At 43.8% G+C, this 24411-nt stretch overlaps 4 protein-coding genes across 5 annotated transcripts; 2 read left to right on the top strand and 2 right to left on the bottom strand.

Annotated features, from left to right (window-relative positions):
- The first annotated feature begins 240 nt into the window (after positions 1-240).
- Positions 241-1694, top strand: QC (Glutaminyl cyclase). Of its 2 annotated transcripts, none has more exons than XM_064688432.1 (4): positions 241-463; positions 544-942; positions 1000-1155; positions 1219-1694. In XM_064688432.1, the coding sequence occupies exons 1-4, from the start codon at positions 386-388 to the stop codon at positions 1606-1608; spliced, it is 1023 nt and encodes a 340-aa protein (XP_064544502.1). In that variant the 5' UTR covers positions 241-385; the 3' UTR covers positions 1609-1694. The 2 variants fall into 2 exon arrangements, with proteins under 2 accessions (XP_064544502.1, XP_064544501.1); XM_064688431.1 differs by having other exon boundaries at positions 244-463; positions 535-942.
- On the bottom strand, positions 1620-3012 carry LOC135432673 (ribosome biogenesis regulatory protein homolog). Its single transcript, XM_064688430.1, has 4 exons — positions 2778-3012; positions 2467-2719; positions 1920-2413; positions 1620-1858 (listed from the first exon to the last, which is right to left on the bottom strand). Exons 1-4 carry the CDS (start codon positions 2924-2926, stop codon positions 1711-1713), a joined length of 1044 nt encoding a protein of 347 aa, XP_064544500.1. The 5' UTR covers positions 2927-3012; the 3' UTR covers positions 1620-1710.
- Positions 3013-3554: 542 nt separating this feature from the next.
- DNApol-epsilon58 (DNA polymerase epsilon subunit 2) lies at positions 3555-5345 on the top strand. The gene is made up of 2 exons (XM_064688429.1): positions 3555-4335; positions 4397-5345. The coding sequence occupies exons 1-2, from the start codon at positions 3633-3635 to the stop codon at positions 5272-5274; spliced, it is 1581 nt and encodes a 526-aa protein (XP_064544499.1). The 5' UTR covers positions 3555-3632; the 3' UTR covers positions 5275-5345.
- A 16065-nt stretch (positions 5346-21410) lies between these two features.
- On the bottom strand, positions 21411-23829 carry LOC135432708 (uncharacterized). The gene has a single exon (XM_064688478.1). It carries the CDS (start codon positions 23170-23172, stop codon positions 21742-21744), a length of 1431 nt encoding a protein of 476 aa, XP_064544548.1. The 5' UTR covers positions 23173-23829; the 3' UTR covers positions 21411-21741.
- Between the last annotated feature and the right edge of the window lie 582 nt (positions 23830-24411).

Genomic DNA, 24411 nt, shown 5'->3' with positions numbered 1-24411 from the left:
AGTTAATTAAGCTTTGAAGCTTACGTATAAAAGCTGAAGTTACTTGAAGCGTGCTTATGCGAGCTTATGGCATAAGCCGTTACGCTCTTTGCACGCACGCAAAGCTTTTCTCAAACTGTTTGCGGAGGTGGAAAGCTTTTGCTTATGTACACAAAGCGCACACACACACTTACACACACACGCACACACGAATGTATGTGCTGTGCTTGCATGTGTGAGTGTTTAGTTTGCGCGCCATTAGTAACGCAGCGCAGCTGCACAGATCGTTAACAAAAACAACAACTACTACAACGGCCATGGTAATTTGTTTTAACATACCAGTCATAAAGAGATCTGATCCAGTGCGCCGTAACACCTCAACCGAATCGGGACGGAGCTTGTAAATATGTCTCATTCGTGGTTTTTCATTTTTGTTTCGATTTCACTGCTGGCAGCTGATAACGTACGCGCACAACAGTCCAACGTAAGTTCGGATGAATTCCCCCGTGTGTTGAGTCACAAAGAGAGTAAATAAGTAAACTGATCTCTTTAAAGCGGCGGCAGGCCACGCACTGGACTGACGATGAGGCACATTTTAACAGCAGCCTGGCCTCTATACTGGTGCCACGCGTTGTTGGCAGCCGTGGCCATGCGCAGGTGCGCAACTACCTGGTGAATTCACTAAATGGCCTTGGCTTTCAAACGGAAGTGGATGAGTTTAAGCAACGTGTGCCAATTTTTGGTGAGCTAACGTTTGCGAATGTCGTTGGCTACATCAACCCGCAGGCGCAAAACTTCCTGGCACTTGCCTGCCACTATGACAGCAAGTATTTTCCAAATGATCCGGGCTTCGTGGGTGCCACGGACTCGGCTGTGCCCTGCGCCATACTCTTGAATACGGCCAAAACGCTGAACAACTATTTGCTGCAACAGTTTCGCAATCGCAATGATCTCGGCTTGATGGTGCGTCTGAGTGTGCTTTATATTGCCCTTAATTACAATAATCGAATGATTTTCTAGTTGATCTTCTTTGACGGCGAGGAAGCCTTCAGGGAGTGGACCAACAGTGACTCGGTTTATGGCTCGCGTCATTTTGCCAGCAAGTTGGCGCGCACGCGCAGCCCGACTTCCACGTCTGATCAAGCCAATCTAGCTCCACGTCACATTGATCGCATTGTAAGTTGTTGACTTAGCGGGCTAGTCAGGCTTTTCTAACCATTAAACTTGTATCCTGCTTAGGAGGTGCTTGTGCTGCTTGATCTGATTGGTGCTCGCAATCCGAAATTTTCTAGTTTCTATGAGAATACGCACGGTTTGCATTCTAGTTTGGTGGAGATTGAGCAAACATTGCGGACTGCTGGCCAGCTGGAGGGCAATAACAACATGTTTTTGAATCGACCCGCAGGTGGATTGGTTGACGACGATCATCGTCCGTTCCTGCAGGAGAATGTGCCCATTTTGCATTTGATAGCGACACCTTTTCCGGATAGTTGGCACACGCCAAGAGACAATGCTGCCAATCTGCATTGGCCATCAATACGTAACTTCAATCGGGTCTTCCGCAACTTTGTCTATGAATATCTGAAACGGCACAGTGCACCCGTAGATTTGCGTTTCCATCGCAAGTAGAGTTGTATAGGTTTGATGTGGCTTAAATATTATCATTGTATTTATCGTGTAAATTGTGTTTTTGTTAATAAAAAAGTCCTAGTTAATGCAGCCGTTTTCGGTTTAGCGACGCTTGCGACCGGTCTGGCCCTTTTTGCCCGGTGCACGTTGACCTTGATGACCCTTAGGCTTCTTGCCCACTGCCTTGCGACTGCCTTTGCCCTTCTTTCCACCCTTTTTCGCGGGTCTGTTGGCGCCCTCAGCCTCGCGTCTAATAAAATATAAAAATTAATAAATATGCTATGTTCGGTTGTGCTAGCAGCATGTCTTACTCTATCCGCTCATCTTGTTTTTGTAGCGATATCGCCTTATCCACATCTATTTTGGGCTTTTTACTAAGAACACTCTTGATGAGATCCAAATTGGCCTCTCTCTCAGGCTGGGCTGTGATATGCGATGCTTTGCGTTTGCCGCCTGGTATCAGCTCCTTAACGCCCAGACCACGTGCTTCCTTCTCTTTAGGCAATTTGCTTTGGAATTTGCCCACCGATGCAGTTGAAGATTTCGCTACAGTCATAGCCGTATGCAGCTGGTTGGAAGATGCGGCCTCCGGGCCCAGATAGCCGCTGCGTGGCATGTCAATCTTTTTGGCGCGCACAATGTTCCGCATACGCTGAATCTCGTTTTTGGCAACCTTCTCGTTGCGCAAGTCCATCTTCTTTTGGAACATGTCTGTGTTGGGATCCGCATTCTGCGGTACCTCCAGCACCCAATCCTTATCTTTCTCTGCCTCGGCTCGTTTGAAGCCATAAGTAGGTACCCATTTCTATGGGGTTGCATGGTTAGTTGTATTTTCGCATTAATTGCTTGATTACTTACGTCCAGGACTTCGTCGTAAGTTTTCTTGTCCTTCTTCTTCTTTGTGATGCCCTTTTCTTTGGCGAACTTCTCCCACTTTGTCAAAGGACGTGGACCTGGCGGTTTACGTAGACGCGGCAGCACAGTTGTTGGCTCGGGCAATTTGGCCACAATACTCTCGTCCACACGTTCGGTTGGGAGTTCCCAAATAGCATTGACCAACAGTTGGGTATTTTCACGGGTCAGGGCAGCCAAATACTCCTCCTTGTTGTTGCTACATTAATTCAACATTTAATTTAAATGCCTACAAAAGTTTTGCACATTTTACTTACGCGAGCTGCCGGTCGTCAAAGTCATTGGGATCTGTGATGAGCAGTGTGCCTACATCTATGCGGCATTCTAGATGTTTTTCTACTGTAATTGGCTTGTACTTATCCAATTCCTTTTGGTGTTTTTCTAAAACTGCTTTGACAACATCCATTTTGTGTGAAAAAACAGCAATCCAATTTCTTTAATATTTATACACGTGCGTTGCCAGTAGTGTTGGGTTGGACGTGAGAGAGTTAACAAAAAAGAACTGGTTCCCTGCTGTATGCACAGCTGTGGGCACTGAACATTTTTAACATTAGCTAAAATGTTATTTAAAGCGCGCACTTCTGTGATTCGGCAACACCGTTGGTTGGGGGAATTTAAAATTTCAGAAGCAGCTGAAAAAAGGAAATATTTGCTTTAAACGGTTTCTTAGAAACGCGAATGACGCTCGAAATATAATAATAGCTGCTAAATGTGTTGAAATGACGTCCTTTTTTTGAAGTCAGCACAAAACTTGTATGGCTGTTAACCTGTTTGGTATCGAAACAGCTAAATATCGATGTACAATGTGGTCATTACAATTCGCTTTTATACATGTCGCTGGACCCATATATTGGTCAGCATTGGATAACTTATCTGGCAGGTGTACATGGTGTGTTTCTGGTAAAAATAAATAAATACACAGTTTGGCACATATATTATCGGCCACTTCAATTAATCGACAAGCCACCATAATACATAAATATAGTGTTGAAAAGTGCGCACGGCTTTAGCTCCAGTGAGAGCTCGTTCGCTCTTTAGTTCAAATGGCGCCAAAATTATAAAATTGGTGGCAAAAAGTTGTGAATGTGTAAATTTATTTTAATTCGTAAAATATGGATGAATTGGCGCAGTTGCGCAAACGCATTACAACATCTTTCAAGTTATGTGGTTTTCTGATTCGGTCCGAGAACAGCACCTACCTCGCCGAGCAACTGCTGCCCTTCGAGCCGGCCGAACGTGAGAAATGGATGACGGTCATAACGGAGAATCTGCAGGGACAGAAGCTGGCAACGCCGCATGTTGAACGAGAAGCGTTGGAAAAAGCCATCAATGAACTAAACCGCGTTGGTTTGGATGAGGGCGAGACTATTTTTTCACTAATTGATGCATTTACTGTGCCACGCTACCGCTACAACACACGGATCAAAAAGTTTGAGCTGGACACGCAGCCGCGACGCCTGCTGCCACAGCCCCGCATGAAGTCTGACTATCTGCAGCAGCGCTATGCAATGTTGCTGCAGAAAACGCTGCGGCATGATCTTTTCGCGCCCGCAGTCATCCAAGACGGCGTTGCAGCCGCAGCGCAGACCAAAAAATTCAAATTGCAGTACGCAGAAAACTTGCTGGCGACATCCCACTTGAAGGAGGCTGTGGTATTGGGTCTGCTCACTCAGCTGAAGGAGGGCAAATTCTTCGTGGAGGATCCAACAGGTTGTGTAGAGCTTGATTTAAGCGGTGCACGTTTCCATGCCGGCTTCTTCTGCGAGGGCTGCTTTGTACTCGCGGAGGGCAGCTATGCGAATGGCGTACTAAAAGGTGAGTCTTGTTCAAATGTCCAGCGCTGCTGTATGGTAACCACTTGCACTTTACGTTATAGTCGATGGTCTAGGCTTTCCGCCCGCTGAACCAGCCAGCAGCAGCCGCGCCTTCTTCGGCACTGGCAACACTTGGGGCGGCGAGCCCACAAAGCTGCTGAAGTACTCGCCTCGTTTGCAAGAAGTGGAGCGCACCAATACGGAGACGACGCTGGTATTCCTGTCTGATGTGCGTTTGGATCTGCCCGTTGTCATGGACAAACTGCGCCAGCTTTTTGTCGGCTATGATTCCTGCCCGCCCCAGGCCATTGTCCTGATGGGGCCCTTTACGGCCAGCACGCGCAATCACCATGAGCTACGTCAGCATTTGGATGCTCTGGGCGCATTGGCCGCCGGCTGCGAGCAGCTCAAAAAGCAGACCGATTTAATTCTCGTGCCCTCTGCTGAGGATCCTACGGCACCAAACATTTTACCACGCGCTCCGCTGCCCGAGTGTCTGGCCGCTGGCCTGCTCAAGGCTTGGCCGCGCACCCAGCTGGCCACGAACCCCTGCCGCTTGCAGTATTGCACACAACAGATTGTCGTTTGCCGTCTGGATCTTATGGCCAAATTCTGTCGCAATACGCTGCACTTTCCGCCCGACACAACTCACATTGAGCAGCACTTTGCACGCACACTCGTCTGTCAGGGTCATCTGGTGCCCATACATCCAATTGCGATGCCCGTGCACTGGGATTACGACCCGGCGCTGTGGCTATACCCACTGCCTGATCTCATTGTGATGGGTGACTCCTGCCAGAGCTTTGCCAGCACTCAGCATGAATGCACGGTGTTGAACACCGGCTCTTTTGTCAAGTCCAAGTTCGCCTTTAAGGTATACATACCCGCCACACGCACCATTGAGGACTCCGAGATACCCGGAGACATGGATACAAGCTAGGCCCACTTCTGCCCACAAATGTATGTTGAAACATTTCCCCCACTCAATCCCAATATATATATATCTATATATATGCATGTGTATTTGTATGTATATTTGCCATATTAACTTTGGAGCCTCACATGTTGCGTTGCTCCCCTCCGCCCCAACCCACTTTCCATGCGTGTTTCACAGTTGATAAGCGCAGAGCGTCGCCCTCGTCAGCCATCATATGCGGCACAGCATGTGTTCCACAATCTTTTTGGTTGCTGACGCGCCTCGCAATCTGCTTTTTACTACTCGTCGGGGGTTGTCTATTATTTTTCATGACTTAAAGCCGATTTGGAAGAATATTGTTGCTCTGCTGGCGACGTCACTTAGCGCCGTGGAAATTCAATTTCCCAGCCGCACACACACACACACACACATATAGCTCCTCGCCAGCTGAAACGGCAATTTTGTTAATGCGTTTGACCTGAGGACATCAATTGCCCTCGTTTTGTGACATTGCTACTTTTTCGTTTCTCGATTTGGGCCACCCTGGGCCCAAAATCGTTTTTTAAGACATCATTAGCCCATGGCCGGCAGAAGGATATAAGTGCGACGTTTCCGATTGCTGCCCTGCCTGGCAGCGTTCTATATTGATTTATGATTTATTGCCAAATACTTTGATAGTTCCATAAAGTGTCCGGTGTCCGGTGTCCCTTTCTATGTATCAATTTCCAAAATGTGTCCAGTGTGCAAATTCGATTGTCAGGGCGGTTCACATAGCTGGGCGTGTCTTTGTTTTGGGCTGCCTTTGTTTTCCATTTTGCGAGCGTCTGCTGGAGCCTGCAACCCCCCCCAAACTTTGAAATATTTGTGCCGGGGCGACAATCTTGCTTCTGCTTCATTTAACTGGTACATTTGCAACTTTTAAAATTTAAATATTGTTTGCGACTGCTCTGAAATTGGCGAAGTGGAGCAATAACATAAAAAAGCATTTTATCTCGGCTGGTCATTATTTTTTATGATGCCCACACAGTTGACACCATTTACATGATTTCAACGAACCGCAGCAGACCCCAATCCTCCCCCCCTATGCCCGACCACAGTATTCGATTAAAGCAATCGCTGATGCGGAATCCTCCGAAAGCTGTTGATGGAGACACAATCGCTGGGCTCCGGGCTCATCAATCAGTGTCACAGCTGCGCCTCAAGTGGTCGACGCAACTCCAATCAAGGATCAAAGCAACTGGACGGGGGCTAGCCAGCGACACATCATCAACCAGCTTCTAACTCTTCCACACATCCTGTTCCAATCACACACAGGATGCGGCCAAGTGCATGTCCTGTGGTTATTTGACAATTGTTCGACCTGTTAGCATATCCTTCACTGATTTTCCAATGCTGCCAAGTGGCCATATGTCAGGCGTCCCATATAATCATGTATTCCACTCGCTTTTGTGGTGTGATTTTTTTTTGTATTTTTTAATTTTCATGGTTTTGAAAGGGGGCGGGGCGGGACCTTAAATATGTATTGTATACCCTTATGCCTGAGGTGAACGAGGTGGTTATGATGAATGCCAGACATAGGGGTTGTTATCTCGCAAGCATGTTGATTTTCATTTGATCCCTCAGCGGATCAGAAGTTACATTTTTGAATAACTCAAGATTATACGGATCGTTTTCATAAGTCCAGCAATAATTCTAGCAACGGGTATTAAAAATGGTGGACTTTGAATATACCAAGTTTTTATAATCGCAATTAATATTGCGTAAACATAAGGCGCACTTTTCCATAATTTACTTTTAGAAGGATTCGATATTTTGTTACTGTTTGTTGCTTAAGGTCTAGTTGTTATTTTATTACTAATTTGTTTTATTCAATAGTTCTTTATATAAAACATAATATAATAAGTTGTAACTGCGTATTCAAAAAGTTGCCATTTCGCTATTTAAAATTGTTAAAACGAGCATTTTGGTTCGAATTCTGGGCTTTATCGAAGGCCCTATTTGCCAATGCTTTTCAAAAGGCTAGCTTGAGATTTTCCTGTATATTACCCATCCTTTAAATAATAAAATTCATAAACATCTTCATCTTTAAATAAATAAGTTCTTAACTGTGTTAAGTTGTTGCTTCATGGTAAAACACACATATATTGGTCTCTGTTAAGCTAGCTTTGGCTTTATCATTGCTTGACGCTTGTAATTCTCAACAAGTTGAAGCTTCGAAAACATGAGAAGACGCTTGCAATTCTAGAGTCGATAGCAACGTCTGCGGTATGCTCCTAAAATATTTAAAAACACAACCTGCTTTTTTAGTTATAATTTATATTAATGACAATAATAATTAAATATTATTAAAGGGTATTTAAGGAATCAACACACTTTTTTTCTCCATACTTTTTGCTCGCATATGGCCAAAGGTTTTGTCGGGCACTTTGAAACCAGTCCATCAGCTGGAAAATCAAAAGCCGCCTTTGTTTATGTGAATTTCTTTGTTTCATTCATTGATATTTGCGGATAGCTAATTTAACTTTTTATGCACCCGGCAAATGGCGCGTTTATGCGATTTTTCGCATAGTGCATAAAATTTTGATAGGGTTATCATTGACTTTGTTGCCAGGCAGTCAGCCAACAGAATCCATACTAAAACCAAATTGCTGCAATGAAATCGCACACACGCAGCGTACTCATAAGCCCGAGTGGCAATTGTCGCAAACATAAACTGCACTTGGAGTCGGTTAAGAGGGCGACGACAATGTTCCAAGCTGAGCTGCGCAGTGCGGACGTGTGTCAACATTTACGCCTCAATTATCAGCCGCAGCAGCACACAACAATATCCGCATATAGAGTCGATAATTTGTTGTCCATAAGCTGCTCCCAATTCACAGCCCATCCGCACGCACACACACACATGCAGCAGACCACCCAGCGTGGACAGCTTGCCCAGGCCGAATCCCCGAAACCCAATCCCAATAGCGAGCCGCATCTTAATGCCCCAGCCAATCCGTAAGAGTGTCGCTTTCTAGCTGCTCTCTTTGTGGCAGCGTCAAGGACACGTGCCGGCCATTAATTTACGCGATGGCTTTATCTGTGATTTGGTTGCGCACCGCCAGCCTGGCCTATCCAGACTCGTCCTGGCACGTGCCGCCTTTGGCAAATCAAATGTTTTTATTATTTAAAGCGACAAACGTTGTGGCGTTTTATTGTCTACTTCTTCGTGGCGATAACAGCACAGTTGCTTCGACGCCAGGACAAATTACAGTTAAGCCACATCCTGACCGCCATTCTACGCGAATTGATAACGAATTGCACCTTGGGGACAGCGTCGCTTGACTTTTCGCTCTTAATGAAAATAAAGTGATAAATTTTAATTGATTTAACTTTTGTCCTTGGCTTCAGACGAGGCTCCTTCAAGCGATAAGATCGCTGGACAAACGTCGGCTCATTAGCCAAGGATAATGCATCAAGATAATACCTGAATGTTTGACATAATTGAATTTTTTAATGCCATTTACGTTTCTTTGTAAACTTTTGCTAATGTGCTTTTGGTTTTAGACTTTTGAACTAAAACAAGCATTTTCTTATGTTTAATAAGAATTGTGCATATTTGGGCAACATAATAGAAGCCCAAGCTATTGTTTTTATTCGATATTTTTAATGTTGAGAAATAGAGTATTGTCGTTTAGACCAAGTTCGTCTGAACGGGTCATTAAAATGAACTACTGCACTTATTCAGTGATAAGGAAACTAAATCTGGTATTTTTAGTTCAGTCGTTCATTTAATCAGTCAGTCATGAACGATATATTCCGTACTCGTTTAGTCGGTCATTAACTATACACTCTATAGAGCTGTTTAGTTGTTCATGAGCATAAAAGATAGCGGTATTTTGAGTTCACCTTGATAGTTCATGACCGACTGAACAACTGAACGAGTGAACTAATTGAGCGAATTAGTTCGCGACCAGAAAATGAACGATTAAACTTAATCAGCAAATCGAACTAGAAGAAGAAATGAGGAGTATTTAAGTCCATTAAGGAATGCCTCTAGTACACATGCAAAAAGACTTTGATAGGCTTGAAGTTGGCTGCGCTTACTTCTTAAGATTAAAGATTAGAAATTAAAATAAATTAAGCCTATTTTTCCTGCGAATTTTAGCCACAAGTGTTGCAATTGCAACTACATATGTATATAAACTTTACCATAAATTTTAGAATTTATATTTTCGCCCAGCTTCAGTCTCAACTCTCAGTCTCTTGAATTATTAACTTTCGTTTCATTTGTTATCTTCAATTTTCTTGCAGCCCGAAACTCTTTTTGGTTACATATTTCAAATTGATTGCTTTTAAATTAAAACTGGGCATAAATCACACAATGCCTGGCCGCACAGTTAGCCCGGTCGCTACCACCCTCCCTCCCGCTTGGCCATGGTTAAAACAAAAGCTCCTCCAGCATTGTCAGCACAATGCAGGCGACATAAGCCGATTTCAGATATCTGGTCCGTTGTCGTCCGACTCTCTGTCTGTTTCCAAAAATGTAAAAATTATCATCAACGCACAAGTGGCTTGTACTTGTCACAGCCACACCCAGCGCAAGGCCCAGCCCCTGCCCCTGCCCCAGCCCCCAGCCAATGACATCCCCACCCAAATCCTTATGCAGAAGGCAAAATATTTTCATTGTGTTTCAGCAGATTTTCAACACGAAATTTCCACTGGGCAGGGGTTGAAAATTGGTTTGTTTTTTGGGCGGCAGCAGAAGCAAACATTTTTGGGAAATGCGATTACCTGCGTTTGCCTATTTGTAGCCGGTGCTCGGGGCAGGAGTAACTGCCCCCGGGTGCTGCATGCTAATCGACTTTTGATTGTCTACGTGTGTGTGTGTGCGTGTGGCAAACAAAAAGGTTCAAATGTTCGACCATAAATATGAATTTATGTGGGATATTTTGGCACTGAGATTTATAGATTGTGCGTACCGAGTGGAGTGTTGATTGCATTTGCCCATCAGTCCTGCCGCCCCGACTCCTGTTGCAGGTGACATATTCCTGTCTGTCGGCTGACAAGTGTTAACGCCTGTTTTTGTTATTATTTAACTGGCCCTCTCGCTCGCACAGCCCGCTTAGCCTGCTCAGCTATTGCCAGCTCGCTCGCTCATAATTGCTAAAAAACTAAAGCTGCGTAAAATCCCAAGTTTCAATTTAACGCGTTTGTGATTCACACACACACACACACAGAGGATTTGCGGTCAGCCACCCTCCCCCTTGCACCCTTCTGGCCAGTGCACTTGTCATTCCTGTTATTGTTATTGTTGCAAATCTTATCTAGTTTTGATTAAAAATCGAGCATCCGCCAGCCGCTTGGGCTGCTTCTCACATTTGACACTAAGCAGACAGCAGGTGCAGAGAATATTCTCTTTTAAACAGTTGCTCGAAATTCGAATTCGAATCAAGTTTCGAACTGGCGCTGAGCATGCGCCTGACTCGACGATGGGCGTGTTCCCGGCCAGCGCCAATGGCAAAACCAAAATGGAGTCTCCACAGCGCCGCTCAACCGATTGGGGCTATGGGTGGGCTGTTGCATGATTGCACATATGTGCCGCTTGCGATTGCTGGCCAAGATTCGGAGGCAAGCGCTGCCAAAAAATGGCGCCACCGTCGACGGCGCTGACGCTAACGTCGACGTGGACGTTGACGTTGACGCTATCGCTTGCAGGCAACATACGTGTGTACTCGGAACAACATGTGTGATATGTGCCCCGCCGTATGGACGCCGCAACAACCGGACCAGCACTTGGCAGTGCCGCCGCCCCTGGCCCTGGAGGCGCCCATATGTAAGCTTCTACATACGATGCGGCGTAAATAAACAGACTGTCTTTGTATATGGCGCAGCCAGTGTGGGCCACCTCTCAGCTCCCAATTTCTTGGCCTTTTTGTGTGTGTCTTCTAAGCATTTTGGTTTTATTACGCGTTTTACTTATTATGGCTTTTGGGTTGGGGCTTGGCAGTGCTTGCCAGCCGGAAGTGGCGATTAAGTTGGACGACTGTTGCTCAATCAAAAAGTTGTTCTTGTGCCCTGCCTAACGCCAACGGGCCAAAGAGTTTTCTCCCGAGTTTTCTATAGGTTTTGACTCTTAGCTTGATTTATGTTCTGTGGCCTGGTGATTGATGAGCTGCTTCACTTGTTTGCTCATCAGTCTGAAAGAAGCAACTCAGATTCCTAGCTGACCGTCCACGCTGTTTACTTAGCTGCTTACAAATTATGCTCAGTTATCGAATGCAATAAGTAGATACAGCCGCCTTCCTATATATATTTACCAAAAGCTTAAGTTTAGCATTTGCATTTGCTGTTATATTGTTAATTCAATCAATCACGGAAAGGTTAATAACCGGTTAATATGGAATTCTTATAGTTTTATTCGTTAGCTTCTTAAATTATCTTGATTAACAGAAAGTTCTTCATATAAGAACCTATTTTTGGAACGATCGTTCCTCTGGCATATAGTGATCCGATGATATAGTGGTCTGATCCGGCTGGATCCGATATATGTACTACTTGCAATAGAAAGACGGACCTATGCAAATACAATAGCTATAAAATTAACGGACATGTCAATATCAAGTTGGCTGACGGCTGATCCAGAATATATACACTTTATGGGTTCGGTGATGTCTACTGCTATGCGTTATAAATTTCATGACAAAATTATAAAACTCTCTACAAGAGAAATGGGAAATAAAATATAACAAATTAATCGTCATGAAACTCTTAACATTTAATATTCCAATCTAATATTTTAATTCTTTAGAAGCTTAAGTTTTCCGCTATTTAACTGTGTGTAATAATAGTATCAAGAGTATCAACTTAGTCGGTATAGCTTGTCTGTCAGGGTCTTTGCAAGCTATTCTTTCAGTTTTAAAGCTGTCTTAATGCAATTTTCAACTGGATCACTTTATAGCTGTCATTGGAATAATCGGTTTGAAATGCAAAACTATTAAATGGAAAACTTTCGTGTTTAAAGAAATCTTGATCAAACTAGGTTTTTGCAAATTTTCACATGCTTTCTACGCTTTAGCAAAATTATATTTACATCGGACTACTATATAATTTGTTGGAGTAAAATTCTTTTATTTACAACTTAGATGCTGTTACTGTAGCTTAGCAACTTTTATCAGCGTTAGGATCTGGGGTTCATAGAAAAAGAAGCTTTGGGTAAAGATAGCTTAATTTTAATATTTACATTGTGTAGGATGTTTAGGTACATGTTTAAGGTGTCGAAGAATCGTTTTAAGAATGACTCTTTCAGTGAAAAACTGTTCGACTTTTTAAAACATACATATGAGCAAAACCTTATTATGGGTAGCACAAAAACGTTTCTATAATACAAATTCACAAGATTTTGCTCTTTGTCGCGAATAGGATGTCATTTTCAGCATTCGCCATTGTAAAAAGTATCCTTACGCCTTTACTCAATTTTCTTTGCTTTAGTTTTTTCGGGCACGTTTTGGTAATTATTCAAACTGATTAGAAGTCGGCCATAAAACTGAATGCTCAACTCTTATCAGTTGGGCTTTAACGAGCGCGATTTTCTCTTCTATTTTCTTTTTTTATCAGCAACTTTATAATTTAAACGTTTGCTGCGTGACTTTGCGGCTGAGCAGCGACACGGCTTAGTCCTGTATATCAATTAGAGCATTTAAGGTGTACGCGAGAGGCGAGACGCACCCCCATTCAAAAGTGAGGAACGCGCCCAAACCGCGAAAAGCCTTTAGTCAGTCAGGCAAAAAGTGATTTCAACAATATTTCGCTTAAAAGATTCAAATCGCGCGCAAAGAGCGAGAAACAACAACAACAATAACAAAGCAGAACATGAGAAAATATAAATACGCATACGACAAGTGCGACCGAGGGCCTGGGCGGGGGGGACGGGGGTCGCATGGGCAGACGCACGCGACAGAAGGAAACGGATACGCTCGAAGGGGTTGCAAACAGATTCCAAATTTCCAACCACATATGACAATGCTCCACAGCGGCACCCGTCTGCCGCGCACCTCCCGCTCGCTGCGTAGCCCGTCGCGGTCGGGGCGCAAAAAAAGGAATAGCCAACGAAAATTCAAATTTACCCGCGCTGTAGGGAGCCGCCGGCAGTTGGGGCAAATGGTGGCCAACTAACTGTTTCTTTTTTTTTTCCACTTACAACGGAAGCTTTAGTGTGTGGATTTGGGGTTGGGGGGAAGCGGGGATCGAGTATTGTCGTCCTTATGCCAAGGGTCGTCAAGCGCGAACATTTGCATAATCAAATAATAAAAATTTGCATAATTTTATTTTTTACGATTCGCATGCTCTGCGCTCTCCACGCTTTTTTAGCTATAGAAAAAAAGTTTCTGTTTCTAGTTTCCAGTTCCAATTTCGAGTTTCTGTTTTGTCTGCTTTATATAAGTACATATAATGTTAGCGTTATCTGTCTGCCTCTGCCTCTGCCCCGGCTAGTTTCAGTTTTCCAACTTCTCCTTCACATAAACACAAAATGGTGTCAATATTTATTGGCGAACCTGTTTGTTATCGCTGCCAAAGAAATTTGCAAATTTTAACTATTAAAAAGTTTGTTCTTGCCTCTATCAGAAAATGTTTGCATCGTAAATTTTCAGCAAATGTTTTGTGCAGTTAAATCTCGCAACTGTTTAAGATAACTGGAGTCTCTGCTTACTTATTTGTAATTATTGTTTTGACTAGAATAAGGCAGGAGATAGCTAGAGGAAAAAAGAAATTATAATGAGAATTGGTTACGTATTAAGTATAGGAAAGAAACTCTACAGAATTTTATGAATCAATTCTTTCAACTCTATTTTATAATTAATTGGTTGAGAGAGAAAAACCCTAAACTCTATTAAAAGCTATGTAGAGAAAAAAAAGAAAGAGACTGAGAGAGAAACAGAGAGAGAGAGAGAGAGAGAGAGAGAGAGAGAGAGAGTAGAGAGAGAGATAGAGAGAGAGAGATAGAGAGAGTAAAATAGAGAGAGAGAGAAACAGAGAGAGAAAGAGAGAGAGAGGGAGTGCAAGAGCAGAGATCAAGTTTAAATAAAACTACTTATAGTCGAAGCATAAAAAGCTGTCATGCTTACTAGAATTCATGAGAATAGCATAGTTGGGTACACTTACGTTGAAATTTGCTTTTGTAAATTCGTGTATTTTACATCCATACGCAAGGACCTACATGCATACCACATACATATACACAGACTTACTTACACATTAAAATTATCTCTCCTTTCTCTTTTTTTAAGTAATGTGTTTATATCAAGGTCCTTCTCCCGTCTACAGATAGATGATAATAATAATAGTGTGTGAATAATAGTGTGTGAATTTAAAGGTGAGTAAGTAATTACATATATATATTTATATAAATACGAATATATATATATATATTTGGTATATATCAGACAATTAGTCAGGGCAAAGAGCTTTATGGCTTGATCTTATTCAGCACACATCGAACTGAGTTGAAAACTCTTTCCTATATCAGGGCTTATCAGAATTCCTATTTACAAGCGTTCTGCATACACTATCAAAAACACTATCAATTCTATAAAAGGGACACGCATAAATATTCAGGACAACCGAAAAGCCATTTAATTAAGTTAACTTTTATGTGGCTCATAAATCAGGGCAACAACAAACGGTGGGCATCGAGAGAAAAAATAGCAGCGACAACATTCGCGATTTCACATGTTCCATATTCATGGGTTGTGTCCCTATTGTTACCAGAGAGTGGGGTAGAGAGAGAGAGGAGGCGGGCCTTCACAGCCAAACGACGACTATTCATATTCATTGCAAGGTGGCTGGACCAACAAAAACTCGCGCCAAATTAAATAAATGGCTCAGGCAGCGCACGACGCTGACCATGTTGTTCCCAGTGTGGCAACCACTCTACCCGCTCCCCACTCCCCGCTCCCCACTCCCCGCCATGCTACCATTTCCATTTACCGTAGTGTGGGCCAAGTGGGGCATCCGGCAGAGCTGCATATGCGTGGCACATTATGAAATTATGAGCATTATAAATATGAAGAATGACCACTTATCTAAATTACACCATGTGTGAGAGAACGGGGACGGGGCCGGCAATGATGGGACGGGGGTGTGTGCAGTGGGTTGTCATCGAACGATATGACACACTACCCTGGCATTGTGGAGGATGATGACGCCTGTTGGCTGGGTTAAAGACACGCTCATATATCATGCGAGTGCGTTAGCCAGCAAATATGCTGAGTATATGGAAATGCCGAATGCTGCAAAGTGATAAATGAAGCACAAAACAGCAAAAATGGCGACAGCCAAGGCAAACAGTGAAGAGAGACGGCACGACACCCGCACACATATGCCTTAGCGTTAGGGCAGAAAGGGAGAGACGAGTTGAGTGTGTGGCTCTTATCCCTGCTAGCTGCTGCCAAGGCACAAAAAAAGCCGCAAATATGTCATTTGACACGCTAAATATTTCGCGCATGGCTTCAGCACTTGCCAGGTAGGCAACAACAAAAGACCAACACGATAAATTTCGCATACGCCAAGTGCGCCATATATAGGCATATAGTAGGGTCAGCACTTAAAGACAGTTCTACAATTGTTTGGCTTAACAGGCCACAATCTCTTGAAAGTTAGAAACTATGTTTCCTAAAATAAACAATTCAAGCCAAGTCTGCAAAGCTTGCAACATTGTCGGTTTACCTCTCGAGGCAACGTCTACCCTTAAGGGTCGGTTTGTGGCTTTGCATCAATTCAGGGTTTTTGAATTTACAATGAATCAATTCACTTTACTATAAATTAAATCTGTGATACTAACGTATTATCAATTAATTTTGATGAATATCGGGCGGACATGGCTATATCGACTCGTCTATTGGTGCTGTTCAAGAAAATATATATACTTTATTGGGTCGGAGATGCTTCCTTCTCCTTGTTACAAAATTAATATACTATTTTTACCCATTTTTAATGGGTTTAGGGTATTACAAGTTCAAACCCGTTTTGCTGCCCTGATAATATCAAATTTAAGTTCGATCTTATGCTGGGGGAAGAACTTCTTTGGAGTCCTGTGGCTGCTTAGTTTGCGGTTGTCAGCCTTTACAAAATTTATTGCTGGAAAAAACAAGTTATGTTATATCAAATGCAAGGAATACTTATTGCCGATTGTTCCACTCAATTTCAACTTGGCTGCATTTCAAAACCAGCTCTCGCTTGAAAAGACAAGGAGCACCAAATGACACGCTTAAAGTGTCTTTAAGCTGCGTTTTCAGCGCTTGGGTTGTAAATCAATTAGCAGCCGCAGCTGGTGTCCTGCGGCTTTGTGAAAATTAACTACCTGCTAAGTTAATTGAGCAAACAACTCCCGGACAAGCGGCCATAAAAGTTGGGCCGCACAAAACTAAAAATCCGCTTTACAACTATTAATTACGTGCGCAAAGTTATGACAGCAGAAAACAGGCGCAGAGCTCTGAAAAGTTGCGCAGAACCAAAAAAAAAAAGGAAACTGGCAGCTGGGCGGGACGAGAGGACAAAAAGGAAGCGCACATCATAAATTACAGGACGCACGGACATGGACACGCGGATGTTGTCCTGGCTGCTGCTGCTACTGCTGTTCAGTCCTGTTCAGTTCTGGCTGTCCTGGCTGCTGCTGTTCAGTCAGTAAGCCGGCTGTCTTGCGGCAAGCCAAACAGCTTCCATGCTTCCAAAAATCATTTCAATGGAGCACCGAAAACCGACAACCGACTGCGTCTCTGTCTTTGTCTCTGTCTCGGGATCCGGGCCATGGCAATGGCACAACGGGCCACGGCAACGGTAAAGGTAGACAAACACACACACACACACACAAAATGGCTGCCGTAGCGCACAAAAAGTGTCATGGCGCATGAAAAACTTCCTGGCCATGGCCAGGACATCATCATGTGCCTTGGCCGCAAAACAATGGCGGCAGCTCCTCACATTGCGGCGGCAACCGCAACGCAACGGCAATCCACAGATCTACAATTTTTGGCCAAATGAAAGTCGCATTGTCGGGCTCAATGTTTCCGGCGGCTCATGGAGGCACAAGCCCAGCAACGGCACCGCAGAGCACGGTCCTCTTTGCCTGAGGCCTGAAACAAAGCGCATCCGTTGGCGAAAATTGAAATGACAAAGTTCAAAGTTTAAGCGGCTTGGCTGTCAGTTGCTCGCTTTACTATTTTTTATTTTTTTTGGTTTGGTTTGTTTGCTTTTAAGTCGACTGGCAGCCTGGGCAAGCTGCGCAGTCACCTGTCGTCCAATCTCGGCCTGTCCATAGCTAATCGGCATATTTAAAGGACATGCAAATTAAACGCAAATGAAATTGCCTGCAGTTAAACGCGCTTTACCAGGGGCTTAATAGCCCACAACAGCAAATGCACCGCAAAAGTCATAAAATGAAAGCCAGCCCGGGCCACGCCCCCCTCCAACGACAACCCCTTGGCTGGAGCCAAACAAAAACATTTGCATACTTTTAAGCGCAGCTGAGAAAAATCACTCATACGCACACGTCTCCATTACAGAAGGGGGCGTAACAAGGCCCTGTGGGCGCTCAGCCTTACCCAGCTGTCTGGTTTTTGGCCTTGTTGTTGTTGTTGTCGTCGTTGTTGTTGTTGTTGTGCTATTATAACGGTATTTGCATTGTGTTTAAACGTATTTGAACACGAGGTCGACGTCGCTCGTCGCCCGTCAGGGTAGCTCCGCTCCTGCTCCTGCTGCTGCTCTCGATTTGAAAGGAAACTGGTGGGAAATTCACTTTGAATTTAGCTGGTGGGGCAAGTGCTTACCAAATGAGCAGGCAATTTATTTACGGTCAAATTGCGAGGTTAGGCAAAGGCAAACAATGCGCAGGTCGCACGGCAAGCATGAAAACCACGCGGTCTGCGCCTTCTGGGCTGCGTGTGGGCGTAAAAATGTGATAAATATGAAATGTGATTATGGTCTGCTATTATATAGCCGCCGCCATGATGAGGCTTATTATATGGAGTTGCCACTGCGGTTGCCCGGGGCGTCGTTTTGACTGAGTGGCTTCTCAGTGCGACGGGTGGCACACAGGCCACAGGGCGCTGCTAGCTTAAATGAGGAAATGTGATTTTGACGATGTGTTGGCTTAACGAGACGCAAACAAAACTCTGCGCGCCTGTCTGTGTGTGTGTGTAGAGGAAGTTGTAATTGTTTTTAAAGGAAGTTGAAATTGCTCATTGGGGAAATGTATAAAATAAATCAGTGGCAGGGCCAAGCTAGACGCCAAGTCCATTGTAAACTGCAATGATATAAGTCATGGAAAACTATAATAGTAGTAAGGCAGGGCTTGTGGCTAAGTTTAATATGCGTATCGTATTAATGTTAAGTGGGATGATAAAAGACAAAAGCGATGTATTTAGTACTGAAACCAAATGATTGTTTTTTTATGCAGAATTTCATTTAACTCACCTCACAACTATCAATAGTATTAAAAACATATCTGCGTAGGTGGCGGATGGTTCGCTTTGAGAACTTAGGATTTGCTTTCAGCCTTGGGTAAAAATGCCTGTCACTTTAATATATAATTATTTAATTTATAACCTTTTTATATTAAACGACTGGTTTTGACTGACTGATTTTAGAGCTGCATGCTAAGTATGACGGATTTTAGGAAATTCCACACGTAAGTGTAGAAAAATCGCGAAAAACTTTTACATGTAACTTTTCATTTACCATCCGATCGTCACCATTTTCAAAGTTCTTCTTTAAATTCATTTGAGAGGTGTTTCACACTTTCAATGGTTAAATGAACAAAAGTATACTTTTCGCATATTTGAAGTACTGAAATTCTCGTGAGTGCTGTGGCAAAAGGTGAAAGCTCTTGTAATAATATTTTCAAAAAGCAAATATTCACTTTTCTTTATAGATATATATATTTCAGTTTTTGTTTAGGTTTGCCTGTTCTTATTCCAAAGTGTAGGTTTATAATGGTTTAAGTTTCGGCTTATGGTAAATAAAAAAGTTAATAGATTAAAGGTTTGAGCCGGCTCCATTTAAAGAAGTTGCGACTAAGGGGCAGACAGCAACCAATTTCATATTTTGGCTGGTTGGGCTGCTGAAAATAACTCCCATTTCCATTCGCTTACATCTCGCATTTATCGTCTCGCATTAACTTTCAATCGTTTCCATCAATTTGTTCACCTTTTAACAAGTAAGCTGACTTTTCTGTCTATCCCACACCTTCCATGTTCAATGTCTTTATCAAGTGGCTGCGGCGGTGAATACAAGGCCATAAAACGCTAATCCCATCATGGGAACAATGCGAACAAGCCAGGAGCAGCGGTTTGAGTGGGGGGAGGGGAGCGGCGTTTAGGCACGCCATCAATTGATACATCAGTTGATAAATCCAGAGATCCTGTGAGAATCGCGTGGCACACTGGCACGGGCTAACAGGATTTGGCCACGCTAAATCAACGCGATTCGCTGTGGCTCATTTGAGTGCAGCAAACGAGGCATCCTCCACGGCACCCACCACCCAAGACATTCGTTGCGCTTTGTCGGAATTCGGCATGCTACAAATTCTTGGCTCATGGGAATCGCTACAGACTCAAAGGAGGGTTGCCAGTTGACTGTAGAATTATTGAAATTCGAAAATCATTTCTGTCCAAAGCACTTGAGAGAACTCCTTGTGCCAAAATAAGTTGCCAGCAGTATGCCACATTAGTTGCGGTGTCTATCGTCTGATTTTGTGTTTTTTTTTTTTATTTGTTGGCTTCCGACTACCCTTCATTTTTGTGTGCGAATACCGCATCTTGTTTACAGCTCTGTTCCCAGACCCAGTGTCAGCTCATTAGCGTCGCCAGCGCCGTTTTTGTTGCCGCATCTAATTGCTGCATACGCTGCCCGACTTTTGGGCTGGCTGCATGTGACCGACCCAACGGCTGCAGCCCCTCCCGCTATTTTGGCTTCATTGCGCTAACAAGGCCAACATATTCTCGGGCACTCATATGGCGTATGTTTCTCCAGAGCATGTGCCGCTTTTTCTGAGCCTGGGAACCTATGTTTTTCGCGGCCTGACAACTGCTGGCACCACGAGCTAAAGTATTGTAGAACTTGAAGTATTTAAAAATTCGACTGCAAAATAATTGAATAAACTTTCAAATCAAATGAGAATAATAGGTTAGAACCAAAGGGATTTTTTTTTTAAATCAAATAATGCTTATATAAGGTTAACTACTTAAGTGTTCAATGTTCTTTTAATTGAGACGGTTTTAACCCAACCGTTTTTGGGTCGGAATTCAAATTCTTGTTTTATAGTAATCCGAAGCATTAAACGGATTAGTTGTATAAAGAAAAGCTGAACCCTCATCTGAGCCGCAACAAATTTAAAATAATGATTTGGCTAAAATTTTCTTTTGTTCTTTTTCTTTTGTTCTGTATTGTAATGTAATAAAATGTAAATATTATTAATTTAATTTATGACAAATCAAGGTGCACCTTTTTTAATACCTTATTTGTAGATACTTTGGACTGCTTTCGTAAAAGGTTGCCCACCAAAGGAACCTTTAGATCCTTTCCCAGGGCCCGGATATAGATATACCAGGTTATCTGCCAGTACTTAGTCTGCGAGAACCTTGGCTTAGAAGACTTTAATTTTTGTCCAATGCCATTTTGCTAGTGTTCCAAAGATTTGGCTTGCAAAATGGCAAACTGGGACAAGTAGAGTTTTGTAAAGCAGAATCTTGTTGCTCAAAAAAGCTTGCTGTTTTCCTTTAGGAGCCGCGCCATATTATAATTCAAAAAATAAGTTAGCCCAGGTATTTGTTTAAGCTGCGAACCGAATCATCGAAAACATATGTATTCATAATAATGTTAAGATAACTTTAACATCTACCGACCTTATAAATATTAACTGGGAATATCAAATATACATAATTCAGTCAAATTTTAAAGTCTAATATACTTGTAGTAGTCCGTTCACCTTGATAGGTATAGATAAGCAACTCAGGGGTTTGGTTGTTATTTTTTATCTATGGAATCTTTCAGACTCAGCGAGTCTTAGTTTTAGAGCATATTTATCTTTGTTATAGATATATTTACTGGTCAGTATTGGAATCAATCGTTAAATACCTTTTATATAAACTGGAAGCAAACCCCTTGACCATTAAAAAAGTGATATATTTGCTTTTAATAACAATCAGATATTTATTTAAACATTAAGTCACACATCAAATGTTAAATTGTTGGAGCATTAAACTTAGGTCTAGTATTTTACAAAGATAAATCGCGACAGCTCAAGAGCTAATCGGGTGGGGAATAACCAGATATTTTAGATAGATGAGAATTGCACTATATTTATGGCTAATGGTGAAACTTAAATTGGGCTTGAACTAAACTTAATATCACAATGGAGAAACATTTTTGGGTGTGGGGCAGGGCGGGGGGAGGACTGTTACGGACTAGACTAACAAAACACGCAGCAGCTTAAAAGTATCCGAAGAAATGTTTGGATCATTTGGAGCCACCGCCAGATCTGCGTCCGGGCGGCGTGCCGCCAACCACATTGATAATCTCATTGTCGTTGTTGGACTCCTCCGGCGTTGGCTGATGATCGCTGGCCTTGTCCTGATGCGCGGTCATGTGCCGGGTGAGATGATGCCGCTCGCGAAATGTCTCCTGGCAGACGGGACACCGCAGCTTCTCCTCGCGCTTGCGCCGATTCGGATCGCAGGCCACCTCGCTCTTGTGGTGGGAGCGCATGTGGTAGACCAGATCGCTGGTCATGCGGAAGCTAATGTTGCACTTGGCGCACACATTCTGTGCGGTCAGCGTGAAGGTGGAGGCCAGCGTCGGTGGTATGAGCGTGGAGAGAATCGCAGCTGCTGCGGGATTCTGCAGTGGCTGAGCCACCGCAAAGGGATGCGGAGGATGACCAAAGCCTGGGTAAGCGGCGTGCAGGAACTCCGGTGGCGGACCCGTTGGCGGCGACGAGGGATTCGATGAGCAGCCATTCGGGCTGTGGCCATTGGGCGCCATGGGCGGCCTGTAGAGCAGCTGCTGTTTGAGTCTCTGCTGTGCCTGGAGCGCCTGCATGGGATTCACGGCCTGAAAGGCGCCATTGAACTGATACTCGGGCCGAAAGCTGTGATACATGATGGGATTGCTGGGCATGCCGTTGGGTAAAGTGTTGGGAGCTGTTGTATTGTTGCCGCCACCTCCACCGCCGCCGCCGCTGCTAGTGCGCGGTGGGGGCGTGGCCACCACAGGTGGACTCATGGAATGACAGCTCAACTGATCCGGGCTAAGAGGTGGCGCACTCACATCCACCGGCGACTCCAGCCGCGAAACCGTTGAGGGCGACGAGGAGCTGGACAGCGAGGAGGCCACCTTGGTGAAGGCGCTGCGCAACGGCTGCGGCGGCGGCGACACTGTTGCCTCTGGCGAGTCCACCAGCGGTATGACCAGCGTGGGATCATCATAGACGCGCGGCGAGCGCATCATCAGCTGTGGATAGCGTTGGCGCGCCTCCAGCAGACTAATATACTCCAGGGCCGCCGGCGAGGGCGGCTGTGATGCGGCGGCACGCGGCGACAGATCTGTGGGAAAGTGATGCAACTGCAGCGGCTGCTGTTGCTGCAGTGCCTCCTGCAGGCGTGCCTGTTTCTCGGCCTGCTTCTGTTTGATGCGTTCATCGGGCATCATCAGAAAGGCCACATCAAAGGAGCGCTTCAGTGTCGTCTTAACGCTGGGCGTTTCATTGTTGTTGTTGTTGTTAATGTTGTTGTTGGCGTGTTGCTGATGTTGCTGTTGCTGCTGTGTCATTGTTGCTGTTGTTGCTGTGGGGCTGGTGGAGATGCGCAGCTCGGTCTGCTGTTGCGGCGGCGTTGTGCGACGCACGGCGGGATTCGCATGCGACGGCAGGCTATCCATGAGCAAGTTCATCGCACACTGGAATCGGACACTTGTGATATTTTTAGCGTAGTCTCTGGCTCTCTAAGCTTTTATGCACTTGTCAACAAATGGATGCTGGTGGTTTCTGTGGCACCGTTCGATTCGAAGCTCTGTTTTCGACTGCTGCCCGCACGCAATCTGTTCCTCTTTAAGTACTCGCCACATTGCCACCACCGGTGCAGCGAGTCCACTTGGAATTTTCATATTGTCCCATTCAAAGCAAAACTCTCCGCTCACTCGCGGCACTCGCACATCTGTCCCGATTCTGTTTGGACTCCCCGCCAGAGTCTGTTTCGACTGCTGCTGCAGAGAGTCAAATTCGAATCTGCACCCTTATGCTTATGCTCTGGTGGTTGTTGTTGTTGTTGTTTTTGCTGCTGCTGCTGGTTTCAGTGTCCATAGCAATGGGCTATTGCTCTCCCGCTCTCTCGGCGACCCATCTGCTTTGCCAGTTGCCAACATATTCTGTGGTTTTATTGTTGCAACAGCGCCTGGGCTCGCCTCCTGGTTGGCTGGCTAGCCGACTGGCATCCCGCTGAGGCTTTTCTATTATATTTTTCCTACACTCGACATTGTATATCATATACTGCACACTGGTTCAACAGTGCTTGAGTGTTCAATTTTTTGTAGAATGCTTTAAGTTTTGACATAATTATAAAGCTGCTTTTTGATTTTGATAATATTGTCAATATTTTTAATGAATAATATAAATTATCTTATTTTTATTTGAAAAACTTTACATCAAATTAACTTTTCTTCATAGGCAACCTTATTATGTACATGTAACTATAATGAAAGTGTTAAATCTTAACTCTCTGACTCTCCTTTTACTTAAATGCATTCAAACAAAAATTAGCATATATGAAATTAAATTAAACTATTTATAGTAAAAGATTGAATACCCTTGGTGACATATGACTGTAAAAGAGTTTTATTTATTCGATATTTTTCCCATGCGACATGATGTTATAATACCATTTAGTACGGTCTTGTAGATATGTGAGAGGAACAAAAGCTCGTAATTGCTGAGATATCTTAAAAATAACAAATCTTTAGACCAATTCTTTATATAGGTGTGTGGGATATAGTAGGCCGATCTTGATAAATTTTTTGTTATATGTAAGGAGCATGTAAACATTCGTTAAAGCCAAGTTTGTTTGACATATCATGACAACCAAAAAACTTCTTCATGCAAAAACTGCATTTATGAGCGTTTTAGTACCATATGGG

This window comes from Drosophila montana, unplaced genomic scaffold (assembly GCF_035044405.1).
Source record: "Drosophila montana isolate Dmon_TW-CO22-7 unplaced genomic scaffold, ASM3504440v1 contig_3213_1, whole genome shotgun sequence".
NCBI classification, from domain to species: Eukaryota; Metazoa; Arthropoda; class Insecta; order Diptera; family Drosophilidae; genus Drosophila; species Drosophila montana.
This window is presented reverse-complemented; position numbering and strand designations above follow the sequence as displayed.

Bases quoted from the DNA above. Each gene is read 5' to 3' on its own strand.
- QC (XM_064688431.1), top strand. From the start codon at position 386: ATGTCTCATTCGTGGTTTTTCATTTTTGTTTCGATTTCACTGCTGGCA. The intron at 464-534 runs GTAAGTTCGGAT...ATCTCTTTAAAG, and splicing joins TACGCGCACAACAGTCCAAC to CGGCGGCAGGCCACGCACTG. The intron at 943-999 runs GTGCGTCTGAGT...ATGATTTTCTAG, and splicing joins GCAATGATCTCGGCTTGATG to TTGATCTTCTTTGACGGCGA.
- LOC135432673 (XM_064688430.1), bottom strand. From the start codon at position 2,926: ATGGATGTTGTCAAAGCAGTTTTAGAAAAACACCAAAAGGAATTGGAT. The intron at 2,414-2,466 runs GTAAGTAATCAA...GCAACCCCATAG, and splicing joins CTTACGACGAAGTCCTGGAC to AAATGGGTACCTACTTATGG. The intron at 1,859-1,919 runs GTAAGACATGCT...ATATTTTATTAG, and splicing joins AAACAAGATGAGCGGATAGA to ACGCGAGGCTGAGGGCGCCA.
- DNApol-epsilon58 (XM_064688429.1), top strand. From the start codon at position 3,633: ATGGATGAATTGGCGCAGTTGCGCAAACGCATTACAACATCTTTCAAG. The intron at 4,336-4,396 runs GTGAGTCTTGTT...TTTACGTTATAG, and splicing joins TGCGAATGGCGTACTAAAAG to TCGATGGTCTAGGCTTTCCG.
- LOC135432708 (XM_064688478.1), bottom strand. From the start codon at position 23,172: ATGAACTTGCTCATGGATAGCCTGCCGTCGCATGCGAATCCCGCCGTG.